The sequence below is a fragment of the Zootoca vivipara genome, chromosome 1 (assembly GCF_965207765.1).
Source record: "Zootoca vivipara chromosome 1, rZooViv2.hap1.1, whole genome shotgun sequence".
Classification (NCBI taxonomy): domain Eukaryota; kingdom Metazoa; phylum Chordata; class Lepidosauria; order Squamata; family Lacertidae; genus Zootoca; species Zootoca vivipara.
Window position 1 is genome coordinate 17,063,314 of NC_142582.1, and position 20,099 is coordinate 17,083,412.

At 43.9% G+C, this 20,099-nt stretch overlaps 1 protein-coding gene across 3 annotated transcripts in view; it reads left to right on the plus strand.

Annotated features, from left to right (window-relative positions):
* TFPI (tissue factor pathway inhibitor) overlaps positions 1-19,765 on the plus strand; it is a 44,946-nt gene extending 25,181 nt beyond the window's left edge. For all 3 annotated transcript variants that reach the window (XM_088655714.1, XM_035113228.3, XM_088655757.1), the window contains exons 3-8: positions 5,739-5,939; positions 8,069-8,107; positions 8,422-8,598; positions 10,069-10,146; positions 16,069-16,251; positions 18,383-19,765. In XM_088655714.1, the coding sequence (XP_088511840.1) occupies positions 5,739-5,939; positions 8,069-8,107; positions 8,422-8,598; positions 10,069-10,146; positions 16,069-16,251; positions 18,383-18,468 (764 nt within the window). In that variant the 3' untranslated portion in view covers positions 18,469-19,765. The remainder of the gene's footprint in view (positions 1-5,738; positions 5,940-8,068; positions 8,108-8,421; positions 8,599-10,068; positions 10,147-16,068; positions 16,252-18,382) is intronic.
* Positions 19,766-20,099: the final 334 nt, after the last annotated feature.

Sequence of the window (20,099 nt, forward strand, 5' to 3'; positions counted from 1 at the left end):
TAGGCAACAGGGCGGTTGCTAGGCAATGGAGGGTTGCTGGGCAACAGAATGGTTGCTAGGCAACGTGGCTGTTGCTAGGCAACGGGCGGTTGCTAGGCAACGGGGCTGTTGCTAGGCAACAGGATGGTTGCTAGGCAACAGGATGGTTGCTAGGCAGTGGAGGGTTGCTAGGCAACAGGACGGTTGCTAGGCAGCAGGATGGTTGCTAGGCAACAGAATGGTTGCTAGGCAACAGGACGGTTGCTAGGCAGCAGGATGGTTGCTAGACGACAGAGGGTTGCTAGGCAACAGAATGGTTGCTAGGCAACGGAGGGTTACTAGGCAACAGGACGGTTGCTAGGCAATGGACTGTTGCTAGGCAACATAATTGTTGCTAGGCAATGGGGTTGTTGCTAGGCAACGGGGCTGTTGCTAGGCAACAGAATGGTTGCTAGGCAACAGAATGGTTGCTAGGCAACAGGAGGGTTGCTAGGCAGTGGAGGGTTGCTAGGCAACAGGGCAGGGATACTGGAGTATCCTTGGCAGGGATACTGGAGTGGCTTGCCAGTTCCTTCTCCAGGTGGATCACGTTTAATCAAAACTCTCCACTATGACCTGTCCATCTTGGGTGGCCCTGCATGGCATAGCTCATAGCTTCTCTGAGTTATTCAAGCCCCTTCGCCACGACAAGGCATTGATCCATCAAACCTATCCATTCTTAAGGAAATCAGCCCTGAGTGCTCCCTGGAAGGACAGATCGTGAAGCTGAGGCTCCAATACTTTGGCCACCTCATGAGAAGAGAAGAATCCTTGGAAAAGACCCTGATGTTGGGAAAGATTGAGGGCACTAGGAGAAGGGGACGACAGAGGATGAGATGGTTGGACAGTGTTCTCGAAGCTACGAACATGAGTTTGACCAAACTGCGGGAGGCAGTGCAAGACAGGAGTGCCTGGCGTGCTATGGTCCATGGGGTCACGAAGAGTCGGACACGACTAAACAACTAAACAACAACAACATAGGATAATTGGCAGCTGATGTCATGTACTCTCAAGACTAAATTACAAATCTACTTCATTTTTAAGTTGCACGCAAGCAATTGTCCAGGCCTTTGTTCCCTGGGCTGGGGGCGGGGTGGGGATCATGCGAGTGGGTCCCCAGTGATTCCTGAAATGGCCCATGTTTTTTTCCTCTTTGCAGCTAATTTCTCTGGGAGCTTTCCCATGACTAACAGAAGCAGAATAGGTTCTGCAAACTGAAGCAGCAGTTACTTCCAGATGACTTCATGAGACACCATTTTAAGCTCAGTCCTCAGAGTGGGTAGGACATATTTTTTAAAACCACAACAGCAACATTTAGAGAGCCACCCAGTTTCTTGCTGGTTTCTCATGGCCCTGTGTGGCTTTTATTGCTATGGAAGTGTTGGCTGCTATGCATGTGTGGGTTTAGATTTGTTGGAATCCATAGGGAGAAGTTAGGCAGAAAGTGTGTAAATCGTGAGGAAGGGAAACAGCCACAGCTTCACAAACTGAAAATCAAGCATGTACGTTGGCAGAAACAAGGCAGAGCTAGAATGCTGGTCCTAATAAGTCCCACAGAGACCATGTCTTACACCAGGGATTCAAATTGACGAAGACGAATGTTATAAATAGTTTAATGGTTTAGCCTCCACTGAATTGCAAAAGCAATCTCAGACTGGGTTTTTTTGGGGGGTGAGCTATCTTTTCAGCATGCTCGCTGCGTCCTAGAATTCTGGGTACGCTGGAAATAACTCAAGCATGGAAGAAATAGTGATTGCTACGTAAGAGATGAAGATATATTGCTGCATCTCAAAACGAGGTGCTCTTGGGCTGCAAGTTCTGGAAGGCTTATAGAACCCTTTACCTCTTTTATTTATTTTTATTTGGTGGAACATTCTAATTAATGCTTTTTTAAAAAAAAATAAGAGTAATTGTTGGGCATCAGTCCCAAACGCATCTGCGGTCGGCGTGTTAGTTTTTAAAGAAAAAGAATGAAAATTGGCAGCCATATCTAGCAACAGCTCAAAGGTACTATGGCTTAGGGATAGGGCCCTGAAGTTATTTACTGAGTAGCGGACAGCATAGTTGGGTGGAGGCACTTACCCATGAGAATAAAAAATATACAACTTTTTTTTAAAAAAAGCTAGACACTGAAACAAAATGTAAAATACGAAAGCAACAACTGCAATATATCAGCTCAGTAAGCAGACTACGCATTGGCTGTGTTTGCACATAACTCTAAACCATGGTTTAGTGCAGGCATCCCCAAACCTCAGCCCTCCAGATGTTTTGGGACTAGAACACCCATCATCCCTGACCACTGGTCCTGTTAGCTAGGAATGATGGGAATTGCAGTCCCAAAACATCTGGAGGGCCGAGTTTGCCTATGCCTGAACTTACCCGACTTCCCAGCAAGGGTGTCACTGCTGTTTACTAGGAGTGCAAGGGGAAAACAGCAGCATGGCCAGTGTGGTGCAGACACACCAGCAGAGCCATTGCAGTGCTCCTGCAGTTATGTGCTTGCACCACACAACACTCCCCACTATCTCAGCTAGCTCCCCACCACCACTCCTGGTACCATACCCTCCAAGTCTCCCTATTTCCCAGGGACAGTCCCAGAATTACAGAAGGTACCCCAGTTTCAGATTTGATCCCGGAACGTCCCGGTTTTCCTTTTTCCTCCCTCCGCATCTCAGAGAACAATTAAAAGGTTCGAGAGGCTCGGAGGGTGGCAACACGAGAATGGGCCTTTACCGCACTGGCGCCCCATCTGTGGAATGCTCTCCCCAGGGAGGCTTGCCTGGTGCTATCATTATAGATCTTTAGATACTAGGCAAAAGCTTTCCTCTGCAACCAGGCCTTTGGCTGATTGACACCCATTGCCCTTTTAAAATGTGCTGGGGAGGGGGGGGGATTATTAAGTTGTTCTTGTTTTTATTTGTGTTATGTATTTTGTGGTTTTATGGTGTGATCTTACCTTGCGAACTGCCATAAGACCTGTGGGTATAGGGCAGTATAAAAAATAAATAATAATAATAATAATAATAATAATAATAATAATAATAATGCAGTTCTGTAAAGTTCTTGCAGATTTTTTTATTTGAAGGGTGCGCCCACAGAACGCTGCCTTCACAAAACTGTAAAGGAGGAAATTTCTAAGGTGTAAGAGCAGCTGCTTCCTTTTAAACTACGCCTAATCCCCCAATTGGGGACCCAGGTGGCGCTGTGGGTTAAACCACTGAGCCTAGGGGTTGCTGATCAGAAGGTCGGCGGTTCGAATCCCTGTGACGGGGTGAGCTCCCGTTGCTCGGTCCCAGCTCCTGCCAACCTAGCAGTTCGAAAGCAGGTCAAAATGCAAATAGATAAATAGGTACCGCTCCAAGAGGGAAGGTAAATGGCGTTTCCGTGTGCTGCTCTGGTTTGCCAGAAACGGCTTTGTCATGCTGGCCACATGACCTGGAAGCTATACGCCGGCTCCCTCGGCCAATAATGCGAGATGAGCGCGCAACCCCAGAGTCGGTCAGGGGTCCCTTTACCTTTACCTTTAATCCCCAAATTGGCTTTTTAAAAACTTAGTTCTGTATCAATTTGTCAGCTTCTTACTAGGAAACTGCAAAAACTGTGGGAGTTGGCTTTAGATCTGTATGTTCCAGTGAGTCCGTTGAATTTATGACTCCCTGGTGCGTTATTTTCTGGGCCGATGCTGCCCTCTGGAGAACATTTTGTGCTCATTGGCCTTCAGGGACGATGTAGCACATTTAACATATTCGTAGCCCCCTTCAAGAAAAACAGACGTGCATTTAGAGCCCAAGGTGTCATTTGTATAATTTCTTATTTGTCACATTTCTTCCCTTCCCTTAAGCAGAAGGCCCCAGGGCAGGTTACGTCAATGAAATGGGCAATCTTGAAACAAAGAAAACGGTTGCAACTATCCAACAGGAAAAGTGCTAAAACAAGTAAAAACAGGCTCGATATATAAAACAATTTTTTAAAAAAACATTTCCGGGTATAAAAACAATACAAATGTTGAAAAACAATTCCACATATAAAAACAGTTTAAAAATACTGGAATTGGTGTCACACTGTCTAATGTAATCCACAAATGCTGAGCTATATTTCACTGTTTTGCGTAGCATGACTGGATCACCCAGTTCTGTCTCTTACCTATCAGCGGTAGAATAACCAGGAGGGAATACCCTACCGCTATATATTGCATGTTTGATCACAATTTCGGGGCCCATCAGGGATTTGCGTGCCATGTGGCATTTCGATTCTCCCACTACCATTGCCATTTGGGTAGCAGTTTCTCCATCCCACATCAGGAAGATCTGATCTGCTCCAGACCCAATTCCATTCCACCCCCACCCTCAGGAAATAAATCTTGGAGCATGCCTGACAATCTCTTTTCAGAGCAGATATGTAGGACAAGCAGAGATTTCTCAATCCACATATAACTGATGTTCGTTGGGTTGTTGCTTTTTAATCGTTTCAGTGGTGCCTATTGATCCACCAACGGGACACAGCCTATCAAATTCCTCCGACCAGGCATGAGGTTCCCTAATGCTGGCAGAAATCGGAGCAGATCAAAAGGGGCTGACGTGGGTTACTGAGTGCAAATCCCAAAACCAGATGTTCTAATCAATTCCTTACAAAAGAGGCATATGTATAGAATAAGCAAAACCAGAAGTCAAGTGAGGATATTTTACAGAGTTTTCTGTTTGGCCATCTGGGAAATAATTCAGTTGTGTGGTTCATCGTAGGTGCTGCCTCTCTCATTAAGCATGCAAACGAGATCTTCCAACTCATCCTTGTCATTGTGAGCTTGTCCGTTGGGAACCTATGTGGCTGTTAACTATACTGACCAATTCCAGTGGTTATTATAGCTAGGACCTGGGAGACCAAGGTTCAGATCCTCACTGGGCCATGAAGCTCACTGGTTGACCTTGGGCCAGTCACGGCCTCTCAGCCTAAACTACCTCACAGGGTTGTGGTGGGGATTAATTGAGGAAGGGAGAGCCATGTACACCATCGTAGAACTCCTGGCAGAAAAAGGTGGGTCACAAATGTAATAAGGTGATTCATTATGTCTTGGGGATCTTCTCTTCTTTGGCGATCACTCGTAGCTGAGTAAGATTGCCTTCCATGAACACAGTCTTAACGGTTTGTTTGTAAGTGACTGTGGAGGCCAATTCTGGATCCCCACGTCCTTCCACAGTGGGGACTTAGGTTTCCGGGCAGGAGTTGATCACAGTGAGGGTTTGCCAAGCATGCCTTCCTCTTAGCACGTTTCTCTCTTTCGTCCTGAGTTTGAGCATTTTCAAAGTCCACGACATCTTTGGTAAAGGCTGTTCTCCAAGTGGAGCGCTCACAGGTCAATGTTTCCCAGTTGTCGGTGTTTATACTACATTTTTTTTAGATTTGCCTTGTGTTGACATAAACCTCTTTTGTTGACCACCAGCATTACGCTTTCAATTTTTAAGTTCAGAATAGAGTAGTTGCTTTGGAAGACAATCATCAGGCATCCACACAACATGACCAGTCCAATGAAGTTGATGTTGAAGAATCATTGCTTCCACACTGGTGATCTTTGCTTCTTCCAGTACGCTGGCATTAGTTCGCCTGTCTTCTCAAGTGATGTGTAAACATTTTCGGAGACACCGCTGATGGAATCTTTCGAGGAGTTGAAAATGGCATTTATAAGTGGATTGTGATATGCTGAGCTTTCCTTCACCTTCCTCCAGGTCCTGCTTGGCCCCCCCTGAAACTGGGCATGTCCATCTGTGCCTTCAAAGCGGATGGCGGGCCCTGCAAAGCATTGCATGTCCGGTATCACTTTGACATCCAAACCCGCCAGTGTGAAATCTTTAACTATGGGGGATGCGAAGGCAATGAAAACAACTTTCTGACTCTAGAGGAATGCCAGTTAAAGTGCATAGTACCAGGTCAGTACATGTCCTCCTCCATTTCTCTCTTTCTTTAGGTTAAATGCAGCACATTCTCCTCCCATCAGATCCTTGTAGGAAATGTTATTTCACTTTATGAATTGGTGCCTGAGTTTGCTTTTCTCCCTCTTCCCTCCCCTCTTCCCTTTCCCCCTAGATTTTAACACGGTCGATTGCATGTTAGCACTTCCAGGAGACTTTTTTCATAAGTAAACAAATAACTTCATGTCTAGTATTGGAGGCAGCCAATGGGAGCAGCAGGTTTTCAAATGGCAGGACTGACTACCATGTTGTTTGCATCAGAGGGCACCAGAGGAGGGAGGGAAGGAAAGAGGGACAGAGGCCGGAGTTGCCCATGGCACCCCTGACCATCATTCAAGGGACACTAGTGTGCCATGGTACAAGGGTTGAAAACCATTGGTCTAGAGGGTGACAACTAGCTGTCAGCTTCCTCAGTGTTGCCTTTGTAGAACTCAACAGGGAAGCAGAATTAGTGCCTCTCCCTCTTGCTGGCTCTGGCACAGCTAGCTGCGTCCTCTGTCGCCACCTACTGTGGGCCTCCCTGCCTTTCACCCTACCAGTCCTAATGAGCACCAGACTCCACTGCCTACAGCTGACTCTTACATGCGTAGTTTTTGATCTTAATACTTTAGCAAAGTATAAACGGCATTTCCGTGTGCTGCTCTGGTTCGCCAGATGACCTGGAAGCTGTACGCCGGCTCCCTCGGCCAATAAAGCGAGATGAGCGCCACAACCCCAGAGTCGGTCACGACTGGACCTAATGGCCAGGGGTCCCTTTACCTTTTCCTTTATCAAAGGCTTATCACTTGATGACTGAAAAGGTGAACTGCTCCCACTGAAATTGGTTCCCTTAGAAGTGACAACAGATTACTCTAAAGCCCTTACCCTGGTGTGGAGTGGGACCATTTCACACGTGTCAGTCATCACAGTGACAAGTACGTGGCGTGTGAACCAAACCCAGACATTGCACTGCTCACACGAGTGAATCAATTCAAAGGCAAAATGTCAACTGTGTTTGGAGCAGAGGGAACGAGCAAAGCGAATGTGGTTGTTATCAGGCCAACGGAAAGCTAAGAGCTGCTTAAACCATTTGGCTCAATTCTTTTATATGAAGAAAAATGTGGGAAAGCCCGTTAAAACACAGCATTATAGCACACTGCTTCTTAAACTGATGGGGAGGACTGACAACTTGCCCCCTAATGTGCCAGGAACAGGTACCATATTTGGTTTGTGAAGCATCCCACCCACTTTGACTAGCGCCATTATAGCAGGTTGCCCTTTTTGCCATCCATGTGATCATGAAAGCTGCAACAAAGCAAATACACACATAAACACAAACACACACAGTTCTGGCAACACTTGTAGGCAAGCAAATTCAAATTGTAGGTTAGCTTTTGACAATCAGCCAGGAATTCATTATGTATGGGTTAGGCTTGTGTGTTGGAACACTCCAGCTGGTCTCTGGATTCAGGTTTCAGCTGAAATATCAAATCCCATGGCTGCTCTCATTCACTCCTCTCCTTACATTAATCTCAACATGCCTAGTTGTCCACAGCTGTTGGTACTTCACGTGAGCCTTACTCCTGATCAAATGTCACCTCTGAAAAAATTAAGATGACATGATTGCACATAAGACAATATTCATGCTGGGGCAGATTTGATCGAATCTACTATTAAATCAGTTAGATTGTTGTTGCAATCCTATGCCTTAAAAAAGGTAAAGGTAAAGGACCCAGTCAAAGGCAACCGTGCAGTTGCGGCACTCATCTTGCTTCAAGGCGAGGGAGCCGGCATTTGTCCACAGACAGCTTTCCAGGTCATGTGGCCAGCATGACTAAACCGCTTCTGGCACAACGGGACACTGTGATAGAAACCAGAGCACATGGAAACATTGTTTACCTTCCCGCGGCAGCGATACCTATTTATCTACTTGCACTGGCGTTCTTTCAAACTGCTAGGTTGGCAGGAGCTGGGACAGAGCAATGGGATCATGTGCAGCATTCCTAAATTAAAATATGGGATTTTGGTTAGATAAACACTTTTTTAGTAAATGCTATCAAACCCCCCCCCCCCCGGTCTACACTAAAAACATTTTGTTTCGATTGCAGATGTGCCTGAGAAGAAAAAGAGATCAAAATCTCAGACAGGTAACTTAGAGAAATGTGTTCTATGTGTTTTGCCTGTGTTTTGTTTCTTTTTAGAAACTACTCTTTTAATAATCTTTTTGATACTTTAAAATACATCTCAGCTGGTTTTTAAATCGATGTTTTAGTTTTGTGATCCCCAGCAGCAGAAAATACGTTGCATGCTTGCTTTGCCCCTATTTGTCTCCCACGCCTTGCCAAAATGCTTAACTTGAGTTAGACCGTGCCCACTTTTGGTAAAGTGCAGCAAGTCCTTCATTAATGGCCTTATTGGATAACCTGACACTTTCTCCCTTCAAAACAATCTCCATTCGCAGGAAAGCCTCCTTACTGCCTTCTGGAGAATGACCCCGGTATCTGCCGAGGATTAATTACCCGGTATTTCTTCAACAAGGAATCGTTGAAGTGTGAGAAGTTCCAGTATGGTGGTTGCCTAGGAAACCAAAACAACTTTTATACTTTGAAAGAATGCCAAGATACCTGTGAGGACAACCGTAAGTGGCCTTGTCTTTTGGTACTGTATCTTACTATATCCCTTGGTGCTCATAGTAGATGGTATGATGATTATACCATGTCAAGAAGGTCCAATCTCTACCTGAAACCGTGATATCCGCCATGTCTCTTTTCCCTTGAAGATGGATTTTATTGTACATACATCACACATTGTCCCTCAGTTATCCTTTTCCTAAAGGCTTCCCAGTCCATCTCTCTGTGGCATTCTATGCAAACCCTGATCGGTTGCAAATCCTGATCTTCCACCCAGTTTTGTCTCAAGTCTTCCCATATTTGATATTATCTGCTGCTCATAGGTTTATTCTCACTTGGAGATTTGATCGAATATTATACCTTCTAAAATATTCTCCCAAGCACTTCCACTCTTCTTTTAGCTGTGTCCCATCTTCATTATTTCTTATTTTCACGGTCATAGATGCTAGTTCTGTATATTCTATCAATTTATTCTGCCACATTTCTTTTGTAGGTACCACTTTTCCTTTCCGTTTTTTGGGACGTCTCTTTTATGCCAACAGGCCTTTGCAATTGTTTAAAATATCTCTCTGAGTAGCCTGTGGCTTTAATGATCTCTCTGTATTGCTTTTAAATGTTTGTATGTCACTGAGGTTGTGCAAGAGGGTGGCATACAAATACAGTCGTACCTTGGAAGTCGAACAGAATCCATTCCGGAAGTCTGTTCGACTTCCAGAACGTTCGGAAACCAAAGCGTGGCTTCTGATTGGCCGCAGGAAGCTCCTGCGGCCAATCAGAAGCCGTGGAGAACGTTCGGCTTCCGAAAATCGTTCGAAAATCGGAACACTCACTTCCGGGTTTTGAGCGTTCAGGGGCTGATTTGTTCGGGAGCCAAGGCGTTTGAGATCCAAGGTATGACTGAACTTTATAAGTAAGTAAGTAAGTAAGTAAGTAAGTAAGTAAGTAAGTAAGTAAGTAAATAGGATCACACTGCATGTTCCCATTCAAATCATTGGGACTTAAGTCACTACTAACTTGGCCAATTGATTTTAATGTACCTAAGCTCAACAAATTGGGGCTGCAATCCTTCCCCTGTTTACCTAGGAGCAAGCTCTTTGATCTCTGTGGCACTACCTTCCAAATAAACATGGTTAGAATTGCACTGTTACTCTGGATCCAGCCCAATGTTTCCGCTTAGTCTCAGGGCAAGTCGAAGAGGAAGAGGAAGTGATTAAATCCTCAACGAAGAAGTTGGGGGAAGAACTATATAAAGTATCAGAATTCTGCACTGCTGAATTTCAAACAGGAATAAACCTTTTGTAAAATGTAACTGAAACATAAATCATCCTAAAAGAGCGACTTATGCTTAAATAAAATACTGAGAAGATGGTTTTGGATAATGCACTCTTATTATATGAATTATATGTCAATCATTGTTTTCTCTACTAATTATGCACACTTCTTAAACGCTTATTTTATCATTGTTTCGTCCCTTTTAGTTCTTTCTGCCAATTCATTGCAAATAACCGAAATTCTGGTTAGCACAACGTATAATACTACTCCAGTTGTAAAGCAAGGTATGTATTCAAAGTTTAGCATTAGGTACGAATTATAGGGTTCTCTCAGTCACGTGAGATGAGATTCAAAGAGGTACCAATGCATTAAGAATTCTCTGTTGTTGTATTTGACAGTTATGAGCATGGAAATGGCAATAAACTACCACTTTTGTCAAGTGTAAGTGAAATGTAAATGAACCTAAAATAGCAACTTACCGTATTTCCATGGTACCTTTCTCTCCTGTACGGCACTGATATGCAAATATGTTTTGATAAAACATACCAAAAGAGCTCAGGCTTGATGCGAATATATATGGTTGCATCAAGATTCTTTTTGGTGGAAGATGGTCAATGTGCAGGATTGCATGTGCATTTTTAAAAAATACTTTTTTCAGTTTTTTAAAGATATTTTAACAACAATACAAATCCAATGTTACAATAAACATGAATAAAAAAAATTACTTCCAGTAGCACCTTAGAGACCATCTAAGTTTGTCATGGGTATGAGCTTTCGTGTGCATGCACACTTCTTCAGATACAAAGAAGTGCACACCAAAGCATGCACACGAAAGCTCATACCTATGACAAACTTAGTTGGTCTCTAAGGTGCTACTGGAAGGGGGGGGGATTGTTTTGACTACGTCAGACCAACACAGCTACCTACTTGTAACTAATAAACATGAATAGTTTGACTTCCTCCTGCCCCTTTTGAGGTTTCTTATATTATTTTAGTTTCCGACTCTGCATTTTCTTCATTATTCCAGTTAGTAGTTAATCCTTGATCTCTCCATGAATTTCGTTTTAACTGTTTGGTTTAAGTTAACCCTGCTAATCAACTTATATGTGTACAATAATCTTTCAAGTAACCCACACATTTTCCCCAGTCTCTGATAAAGTCTTTCTCCTCTTGGTTCCTTATAGCTCCCATAAACCTTGCCATTTCAGCATAATTCATTAATTTAATCTCCCACTCCTCTTTGGTTGATACACAATCTTCTTTCCATCTCCGTGCGTTAAGCATCCTGGTCGCTGTTGCAGCATACATAAACATTTTTTATTCTTTATTTTTTGGTCTTTAAGCAACTCTAAAACAATTACCCCTAAAAGAAAAGCTTCTGGGTTGTTGTTGTTTTTTAAAAAAAGTAATTTTAATCCATTCCTTCGATTCATTATACGTGCATATTCGTAATACATTGTACAAGGGGACAAGAAGAAACTTGAGAGGTTTATACATATAAGCTGTAGGGCAGCTCAGTCGGTAGGGCATGAGACTCTTAATCTCAGGGTCGTGGGTTCGAGTCCCATCTTGGGCAAAAAAAATCCTTCACTGCAGGGGGTTGGACTAGATTACCCCTGGGGTCCCTTCCAACTCTACCGTTCTATGTTTCTGTGATTCTACAGGCAGCTCCTCACTAGTCACAATTGCAAGGCACTCGGAGTCAGATGTCAGCCCGCAGTTAAAAGCTGGAATTTGCTACCACAAGGTGCAATGGCCGCTAACTTAGAGAATTATTAGAGAATTAGACAATGGAGGACAAGACTATCAGTGGCTATTTTTTAAAAAAATATTTTTATCAGATTTTACAATTTAATATTCAACATATTTACCATATGAAAGGGACAAAATGAAAGAAAACAAAACTCCCCCCATGGGGTGGGAAGGGGAGACTGGTGGGGAAGCTTAGGGGGAAGCCTTTGCGGAGCCTCATTACAGCCCCCCAACTCCGTTACAGTGGCGCAGTCTATGGGGCTGAGGCCTCTACAGCCCTCCGAGGTCCCCTCAAATGGGGTTCAGCCCCCCCCCAATCTTGAGGGGGCAGAGGAGGCCTGGTGGGATGTTGCCCCAGGCCAACCGGCATGGCATGGTGTCATAGCTGCCAAGTCCCCCGTTTTCCCCGGGAAACCCCCGTTTTTACTTACCTTTTCCCGGTGGTCCCCCGTATCACTTCGGCTCCTGTTTTTCTCCGTTATTTTCTCCTGCCGGCAGCCATTTTTTTTCTTTCTGATTTGCCCTTCTATGGGCACCAAAAATGGCCGTCGCCGGCTTCAAAAGTCGCATCTACACATGTCCGGAAGTGCATAGACGCGACTTCTGGTGTCGGCGGCAGTCATTTTTTGGTACCCATAGAAGGGCAAAACGACACAGGAAGTTACGTGGACACAACCTCCGGTGTCACACGGCTGCCGGTCCCGGATTCTGCAGTCTGGGACTTGGAAGGTAAGCATGGTGTGTGAATGTCGCATCAGGAGGAGGTCTGGTTGGCCTCTCCCAATGCTACAGTCACCATGCGCACGCACACAGCTCTGCAATGTTGAGCGCAACTCGGCTCCCGTGCCATGGCAGCAGGGAGCATTTTGATTTGAGCACTGAAACATCTCAGACCACCCCTGACCTTGGGTTTGGATTGCTCCCTCAGTAAATACTTTCGCTCGATTCCTTCTTATCTTAGACCTTTCCTAGTTTCTCCTCTAAAAGCCATATTTTAAGGAGCTGCTGCAAGCACTCCTCCGCGAGTCTTCGCTGTACTGGAGATTGAGGCTTGTCGTTTTTGTGATCCACAGTGGTGCGGAAGGCAGGAAGCAACAGCTGGCAAAAGACGGGTCCCTTTCGCCATGTTTTCCTGCTGGCAATCTGCACTTGCGCTCACATGTACTTCTGTTTGGGGACCGGCGTATAATGTGTGGATGGTGGTTAGAAAACAAGGAATGAACATGCAATCCACACAATAAGATGTCCTTGAAACGTTTCGAGTGTGCACATGATTGGAAACCGTTGCATTAGTTTGTTTGTTTGTTTTTGCACCGTGGCTCCATTTGCCATAAACTCTGGAAACCACTCGAGCTGCAGTCAAACATCCCGATAATGGAAGAAAGCCATTTGTGTTGGAAATAATTGAGTGGCATTATGATAGGGTTGCCATATTTCAAACAGTGAAAATCCGTACAGAAAAGTTGTTGAGCTGCTGCCGACTGCGGTATTCCGGACGTTTGGGAAACCTACATTGTGACAAATCAGTACTTTATTCTTTTATTTCGTTTTTTAAATAGAAAAGGAGCAATTTCTACCTCTGGTGTGTGTTTCAGTGCCTCAGCCTTAATTGTCTGCTTTGCAATAGACATGTTTCACTTCATCCTATCTTTTGAAGCACACATTCAAGAGATAGCCATGAGTAAAAAAAAAGGCATAGCCAACTGGTACCAGATGCAGGGAAACACTTGCAACCATGTCTGTAAAACATGCTCATTCATATCCACAGTGAAAAACAGGTGGAAATCGGCCTGGGTTTATTTATTTTTTGCAAAACCCTGGTAAGGGATTGTACATAATCAGAGTGCCCAGATCTCGGGAAGGAATCGTTCCACTCTGGTCTGAGTACTGACTTTACCGGCGTAAAGCTTTATTAAGACTTTTTCACGATCCAATAAAAAGAAATAAACCATTCTATTAAAAAAAAGAGCTAGAAGAATGCAAAGTCCTCTCTCACAATATAGATGCACCCTCTCAGCTCTCACCTGGAAGCTCCCCTTTCTCCACCCAGCCTGGCAGATCTCCCCTTCCCTGCCTCTCATGAAGGTCTTTCACCAACTATCCATCATCTCCATCACAGGCAGCGTACTGCAGGCAGAGACGTGGGTGGCGCTGTGGTCTAAACCCCTAAGCTCTTGGGCCCGTCAAGCAGAAGTTCAGCTGTTCAAATCCCCGCGATGGAGTGAGCTCTCATTGCTCTGTCCCAGCTCCTGCCAACCTAGCAGCTCGAAAGCACACCAATGCGAGTAGATAAATAGGTAACGCTGTGGCGGGAAGTTTAAACAGCATTTCCATGCGCTCTGGCAATTGGCACAGTGTTGCGTTGCGCCAGAAGCGGTTTAGTCCTGCTGGCCACATGACCTGGAAAGCGGTCTGCGGACAAACGCTGGCTCCCTCGGCCTGAAAGCGAGACGAGTGCCACAACCCCATAGTCGCCTTTGACTGGACTTTACCTTCCAGGAGTCCTTTACCTTTACTGCAAGCAGAGACATACCAGAATAGGAGGGAACCAGGATCAATTGCAGCCCATGAGTCAGGGCACCACGCCACCCTCCTGGCTGCTGGGGTGCCAGGATGGAGCAGGGCAGAGTGGCACGAAGTTTGCAGGAAGCACCAGATTGGCGGTGGCAAGTGCAGATCTCTGTGAACTTGTGCCCCCTTCTGCTAGGACTGTGCTTTGCTAGCCAGTGCCCTGCCCCACCTCAGTACAGTACTTACGAATGTTTCTACTTACGAATGGAGCTCCGTCCGCCATCTTGGATGCAGTTTAGATAGGATTTTTTCTACTTACGAATTTTTAGATAGGGTTGCTTCGACTTACAAATTTTTTCGACTTACGAATGTGCGTTTGGAACGCATTAAATTCGTAAGTAGAGGTACGACTGTATTATTATTATTAAAATATTTCCCTCCGTATAGGTATGCATGCTTTTTTTTCTCTGCATTTTAATTTTTATAAATAGCAAATGTTAAAGGTGCTAGGCTTTTAATCATATGATATAAATATGGTTTCTCACACCATATAATCCAAACCTGCAGACCCCCCACAGTATTGGCATTTAAGCAGCTGCTTAACACTCACCTGTTTACCCAGAGGCGATCTAGCAATGTTGATGTATCAATCCGATCTCCTGATCTGTTATGTCTTTTGTACTTCTTTTATGAATGCAATGCCCTTGTTGATTTCATGCTGTTCGTGGTCATTATATATTCATCTTCTTCTTTGAAATATTTTTTTATTTGATTTTCTAGAATATAAACATACAACAAAACCAATTCCAGAATTCAAATATCCAGATCACTTTGAATCTCCTGACTCCCCACCCCCATCTATTGAGCCTATTTTCAACTGCATATCAATACTTCTCCAAATTTTTTAATCTTTCTAAGTTATCCATGCACACTGTTATATTACAAGTGTGTTTAAAACCCTGCCAATATTTTAACCTGCTTACAATGATCTTGAATATAAGTTATAAACTTTTCCCATTCTTTTTTAAAGGATATATATATATTTTCTTAATGTTGATGGAACACAAATCTTTTCACACAAATAAATAAATGAAAAGACTGAATAGTAATCAGCCATTTGACCATACAATATCTTCTGAATGTGGACCATCCTGTCTGTTTCTTTTTTTAAAAAAATTAAAAATTAAACTAATCTTTATTGAGATTTTTTAAAAAACAACATGTAGAAAAATAAAATGTAGAAAGCAAGCAAAGCAAAACAAGTCAAAGAAAACCAACCAAACAAACAAACAAACAGAGCAAACAATAATACCAACAAAAGAATTCGCCTCTTCCAATTAGATTGAAAAATTAGATTGAAAAATAATCCCTAACTTAGTGTAACGTAACGTAACGTAACGTAACGTAACGTAACGTAACGTAACGTAACGTAACGTAACGTAACGTAACGTAACGTAACGTAACGTAACATAACATAACATAACATAACATAACATAACATAACATAACATAACATAACATAACATAACATAACAAACACAGTTTCGGCAACTGAATTCAACTTCTAATTGGCAAATTAGTAATAAAAGGAAAAAAGAGGTGGGGAAAGGAAAAAAGAAAAAGAAAACACAAATTTGAAACAATGTTTTGAATTGCACAATGTTAAAATCTGTTGTCCCACCATACAATATCTTCTGAATGTGGACCGTCCTGTCTGTTTCCAGATGATGTCACTGGTTTCCCCCCCCCTCTCATTCTGTCCACGTTAATCTGCACTTTAAAGGAAGACTTTTTTCAAATACGTGTCTTCTTTCCCAATAACCTGCTGAGTACTTAAATGCAGCAAGCAGAGGAGTGCATCTTTTTAAGAGGTGCCCAAACGCAATGGGAGCATTAACGATTTGGTGGATCCTTAATGAGCTGCTTCTTCTTCCTGTGCCTAGAATCTGCCCTGCTCCCTTCCCTCTGTGTGATGCGCAGGGACAGAGGCCTTTGCAAAGCCAACGAGAAAAGGTTCTTCTACAATCTCACTACCGGCAAATGTCGCCCGTTCAGTTACAGTGGCTGCGGCGGGAACGAGAACAACTTTACCTCTAGAAAGTCGTGCCTGCAGATGTGTAAGAAAGGTATAGACACAACGGGCTGAGGTATTAGGGTTAATATTTTTTCCTCCACGGGGGAAAAAAGTTACTATCCGATGCACAAGTCAAGCAAATTTAACCTTTTAAAATATATATGCCCTGTTTCTCCGAAAATAAGACGTAGCCATAAAATAAGCCGTAGCAGGATTTTTAAGCATTCAAGGAATATAAGCCATCCCCCGAAAATAAGGCATAGTGATAGGCACAGCAGCAATGCTGGCCACGGCAGAAGGAGGGGGGGAAATAAGACATCCCGTGAAAATAAGCCATAGTGTGTTTTTTTGAGGAAAAATAAATATAAGACGGTGTCTTATTTTGGGAGAAACACGGTACATATATAGAAAATTGAAAAATAAAAAATAATTCAACAACATTTCAAATTTAACAAGCAATTAATCAACCTAGGACGTCCTCTGTGGTGTAGTGGTTAAGAGCGGTGGACTCATAATCTGGTGAACCTGGTTCGTGTCTCCGCTCCTCCGCATGCAGCTGCTGGGTGACCTTGGGCTAGTCACACTTCTCTGAAGTCTCTCAGCCTCACTCACCTCACAGAGTGTTTGTGGTGGGGGAGGAAGGGAAAAGGAGAATGTTAGCCATAGTGATAAAGTGGGATATCAAATCCAAACGCTTCTTCTCCTCCTCCATGGTTTCCCCCAAATTTCAATTCTTGCTGCATATTATAATTATTCTATAATTTATTATTTTTATTCACACAAAAAAACTCCACCAGACTTTCCACTGCTGTTCTTACTGAAATCCTACTTGTGTGCAAATTTAGACCTTGGGCACCTTTAGGAATTGGCGTGAATGGCTTTAGACCCTGAGCCAGACTCTGGCCTGGGGAGTGAGTGGTCCTTTGCCCTTTGCTACGGGCTCAATACAGATTAGCAGCCTCATGCCTAGGGTTGCCATATTCCCCAAACTGAAAATCCAGTCAAAGTTGTGGAGTTTTTTTTTTTTCGTTTTTTTAAGGTCAAAGTTATTGAGCTTCTCTCTCTCTCTCTCTCTCTCTCTCTCTCTCTCTCTCTCTCTCTCTCTCTCTCTCTCTCTCTCTGCTTTTTCTTTTTGTGTGGATTTTTAAAATTGATTTCTTAAATTTGTTGCCATCCCTTTCCATACATCTGGGTTTTCCTGGACATTTTGCCAAAATCCCCCAGGATGCCAAAATGGCATCCGATTCCTAGATGTATGGCAGCCCTGCTCATGACTGCTATTCGCCTTGGAGAGAAGGAAGCTCACATTGAGTCACTGCAGCTTACTTTTAGGACTGGTTATGCTCCAGTCCTAACCTTTCTTACCTGGGAGTAAGTCCTATGGAATTCAGTGGAACTTCCTTCCACACAGACATGGTCAGGGCCGGCCCTACGGCAAGGCTGGGTGGCGCAGAGCGCATGGGGGGGGGCGCTGCGTTGGGAAACGGGGGGGAGGGGTGCCAGAGGGATCTTTGTACCAGGGCGCCAGATATGCTTATTGGACATGGTTATTATTGGAGCCTGAGGCGTTGTTAGTTGATATAGCACCTTCATTGACACGGAGCATTGAATGGAAAGGGTTGTATCCCATGTAGTGCTAAATGGCATCAGTGCAAGGATTTCTGCTTCTGCAACAGAGCTCCCCTAAACCTGGAGCAGATCTGGGAAGGGTGCAAGGAGAGCGGAGGAAGTTCCAATCGAAATCCTTGCACTGACGGAATGAGCTTGCACTGACGGAATGAGCTAGTTGGGTACCAGCCAACATGAGGACAGGTACTTGTTCCGAGGGGGGATTGCAACCTAGGATTAGACGGAAGAGAGTGGGAATACAGAGCCAGGTTTAGTACATCACATCCATGGGTAGGCAAACTAAGGCCCGGGGGCCGGATCCAGCCCAATCGCCTTCTAAATCCAGCCCACGGACGGTCTGGGAATCAGCGTGTTTTTACATGAGTAGAATGTGTGCTTTTATTGAAAATGCATCTCTGGGTTATTTGTGGGGCATAGGAATTTGTTCATTCCCCCCCCCAAAAAAATATAATCCGCCCCCCCACAAGGTCTGATGGACAGTGGACCGGCCCCATGCTGAAAAAGTTTGCTGACCCCTGATCATTTTTCACATCTATGTTTCTTGTTCCCTCCAGGTTTCCAAGGCAGAATGAAAATTCGCCGGAAGAGAAAGAAACAAGTGAAGCTGATAGATGGGGAAATTGTCATTGAGAGGATATAGCTTCCCTTCTACCATCTTTGCCTATCATTTGCATTCCCTGCCTTATTCACACATGTTATTTATCGAGATTTTATGCTGTTGCTTTTGTGTTTCTTCTTTCTCCTGTACATTTTGTAGACGGCACAAACTGAAGTTTTCGCTGTTAAAAGTAACGCTGTGAGCCTGTCCTATGCTGGTTGCGTAGAAATCAGTGGGACTCCCCCCCCCCCCCAAGCCAAGATTTAAGTGTTGTCCGGTTCCCATGGTTATAAGGCTCTGATCCTGAATTTTTGTATCCTCGGTATTCCCAATTTTCGTCTTTTGATAACCCATGTTAATCTGCAGCCATGACTAATCTACCACAATAATCGCTGCGAAGGCTACAAGTTCTATTATATGGGCTTTGATAAAGAAGTGGCTTTAAAATTACAGGTGTACAAAATAAACCTATGCCTGACTGCTCAGAAGTAAGTCCTACTGAGTTCAGGGGAGCTTGCTTGGAAGTACAGAGGTACCTCGGTTTATGAATTTAATTTGTTCTGGAAGTCCCTTCTTAAATCAAAGCGTTAAATCGAGGTGCGCTTTCCCTAATGAGGTCTCCTGCCGCCAGTGCCCTTCCACCATTTGGCTTCCGAGACAAAGTTCGCTAACCGAAACACCTACTTCCGGTTTTGCGTAGTTTGTTCACCAAATAGTTCGTTAACAGGGCCATTTGTAGACCGAGGTACCACTGTAAGTATATATTGGACTGTAGCCTTGCTTCTTATTCTTTCCACTATAGTGGTGACAATTTGTGGTCAACAGATCCAAAGACTAGAATTCACATCATCCCTGGCCATTGGCCATTGGCCGTGTGACCTGGGGCTGATTTCCTGTCACTATTTTAGAAAAGACAACAGACAGGGGGATTGGTGTTGGTCATGGAGTATAACATTATACCTCAAGTGTTTTTTATAAAATAATGGCATTGCTATTGTCCAGTTTCACTTTTCTATATACTTTTGATAACTGTTTGATTCTGGAGCATTTGAATGATATTTAGCAAAGGGAACTGGTGTCAAGGTAACGTGATAGCTTTATTAGACACTCAAGAATCTCAGCTTTCTCACAATTCGTGAATCCTTTCAACAGCCGACTGCAAAACCAGCAAAAACTTGGAAACAAGGAGGTGTGCTGGAAGAAACAATCACGAGACGCTCTCCACCTCATAAAACTCGATATGCCCCCCTTTCTTTTCGTTCTTTTTTTGCTTGTAAATACTTGGTTCCATTTCTGTTTATTATGAAACTGAGTTATTAAAAAAAATCATCATAACAAAGTTCTGCTTTTGGTATAATGCCCCATGGAGATGCTTTGGAAATTGCTTCTAGTGTAAAACATGGAACCAGAACTTTGAGCAGAGCAGCAAGTTGGGATTGAGTCTCACTGACACTTTGGAAGCTATCCTGACTGCCTGTTTGCCACGAGGCCCAATTCAAGGTGTTGGTTCTGACAGCCAGCTGAGGCATTATGACCTGTAGGGGAGGTTCTTCGCACGATCCTGCCAAAAGTTTTGGCCTATATGCAATGACCTGGCAGAGAGCCATTTCTCTATAATGGTCCCCCAATAAGGTAAAGGGTAAAGGACCCCTGGACGGTTAAGTCCAGTCAAA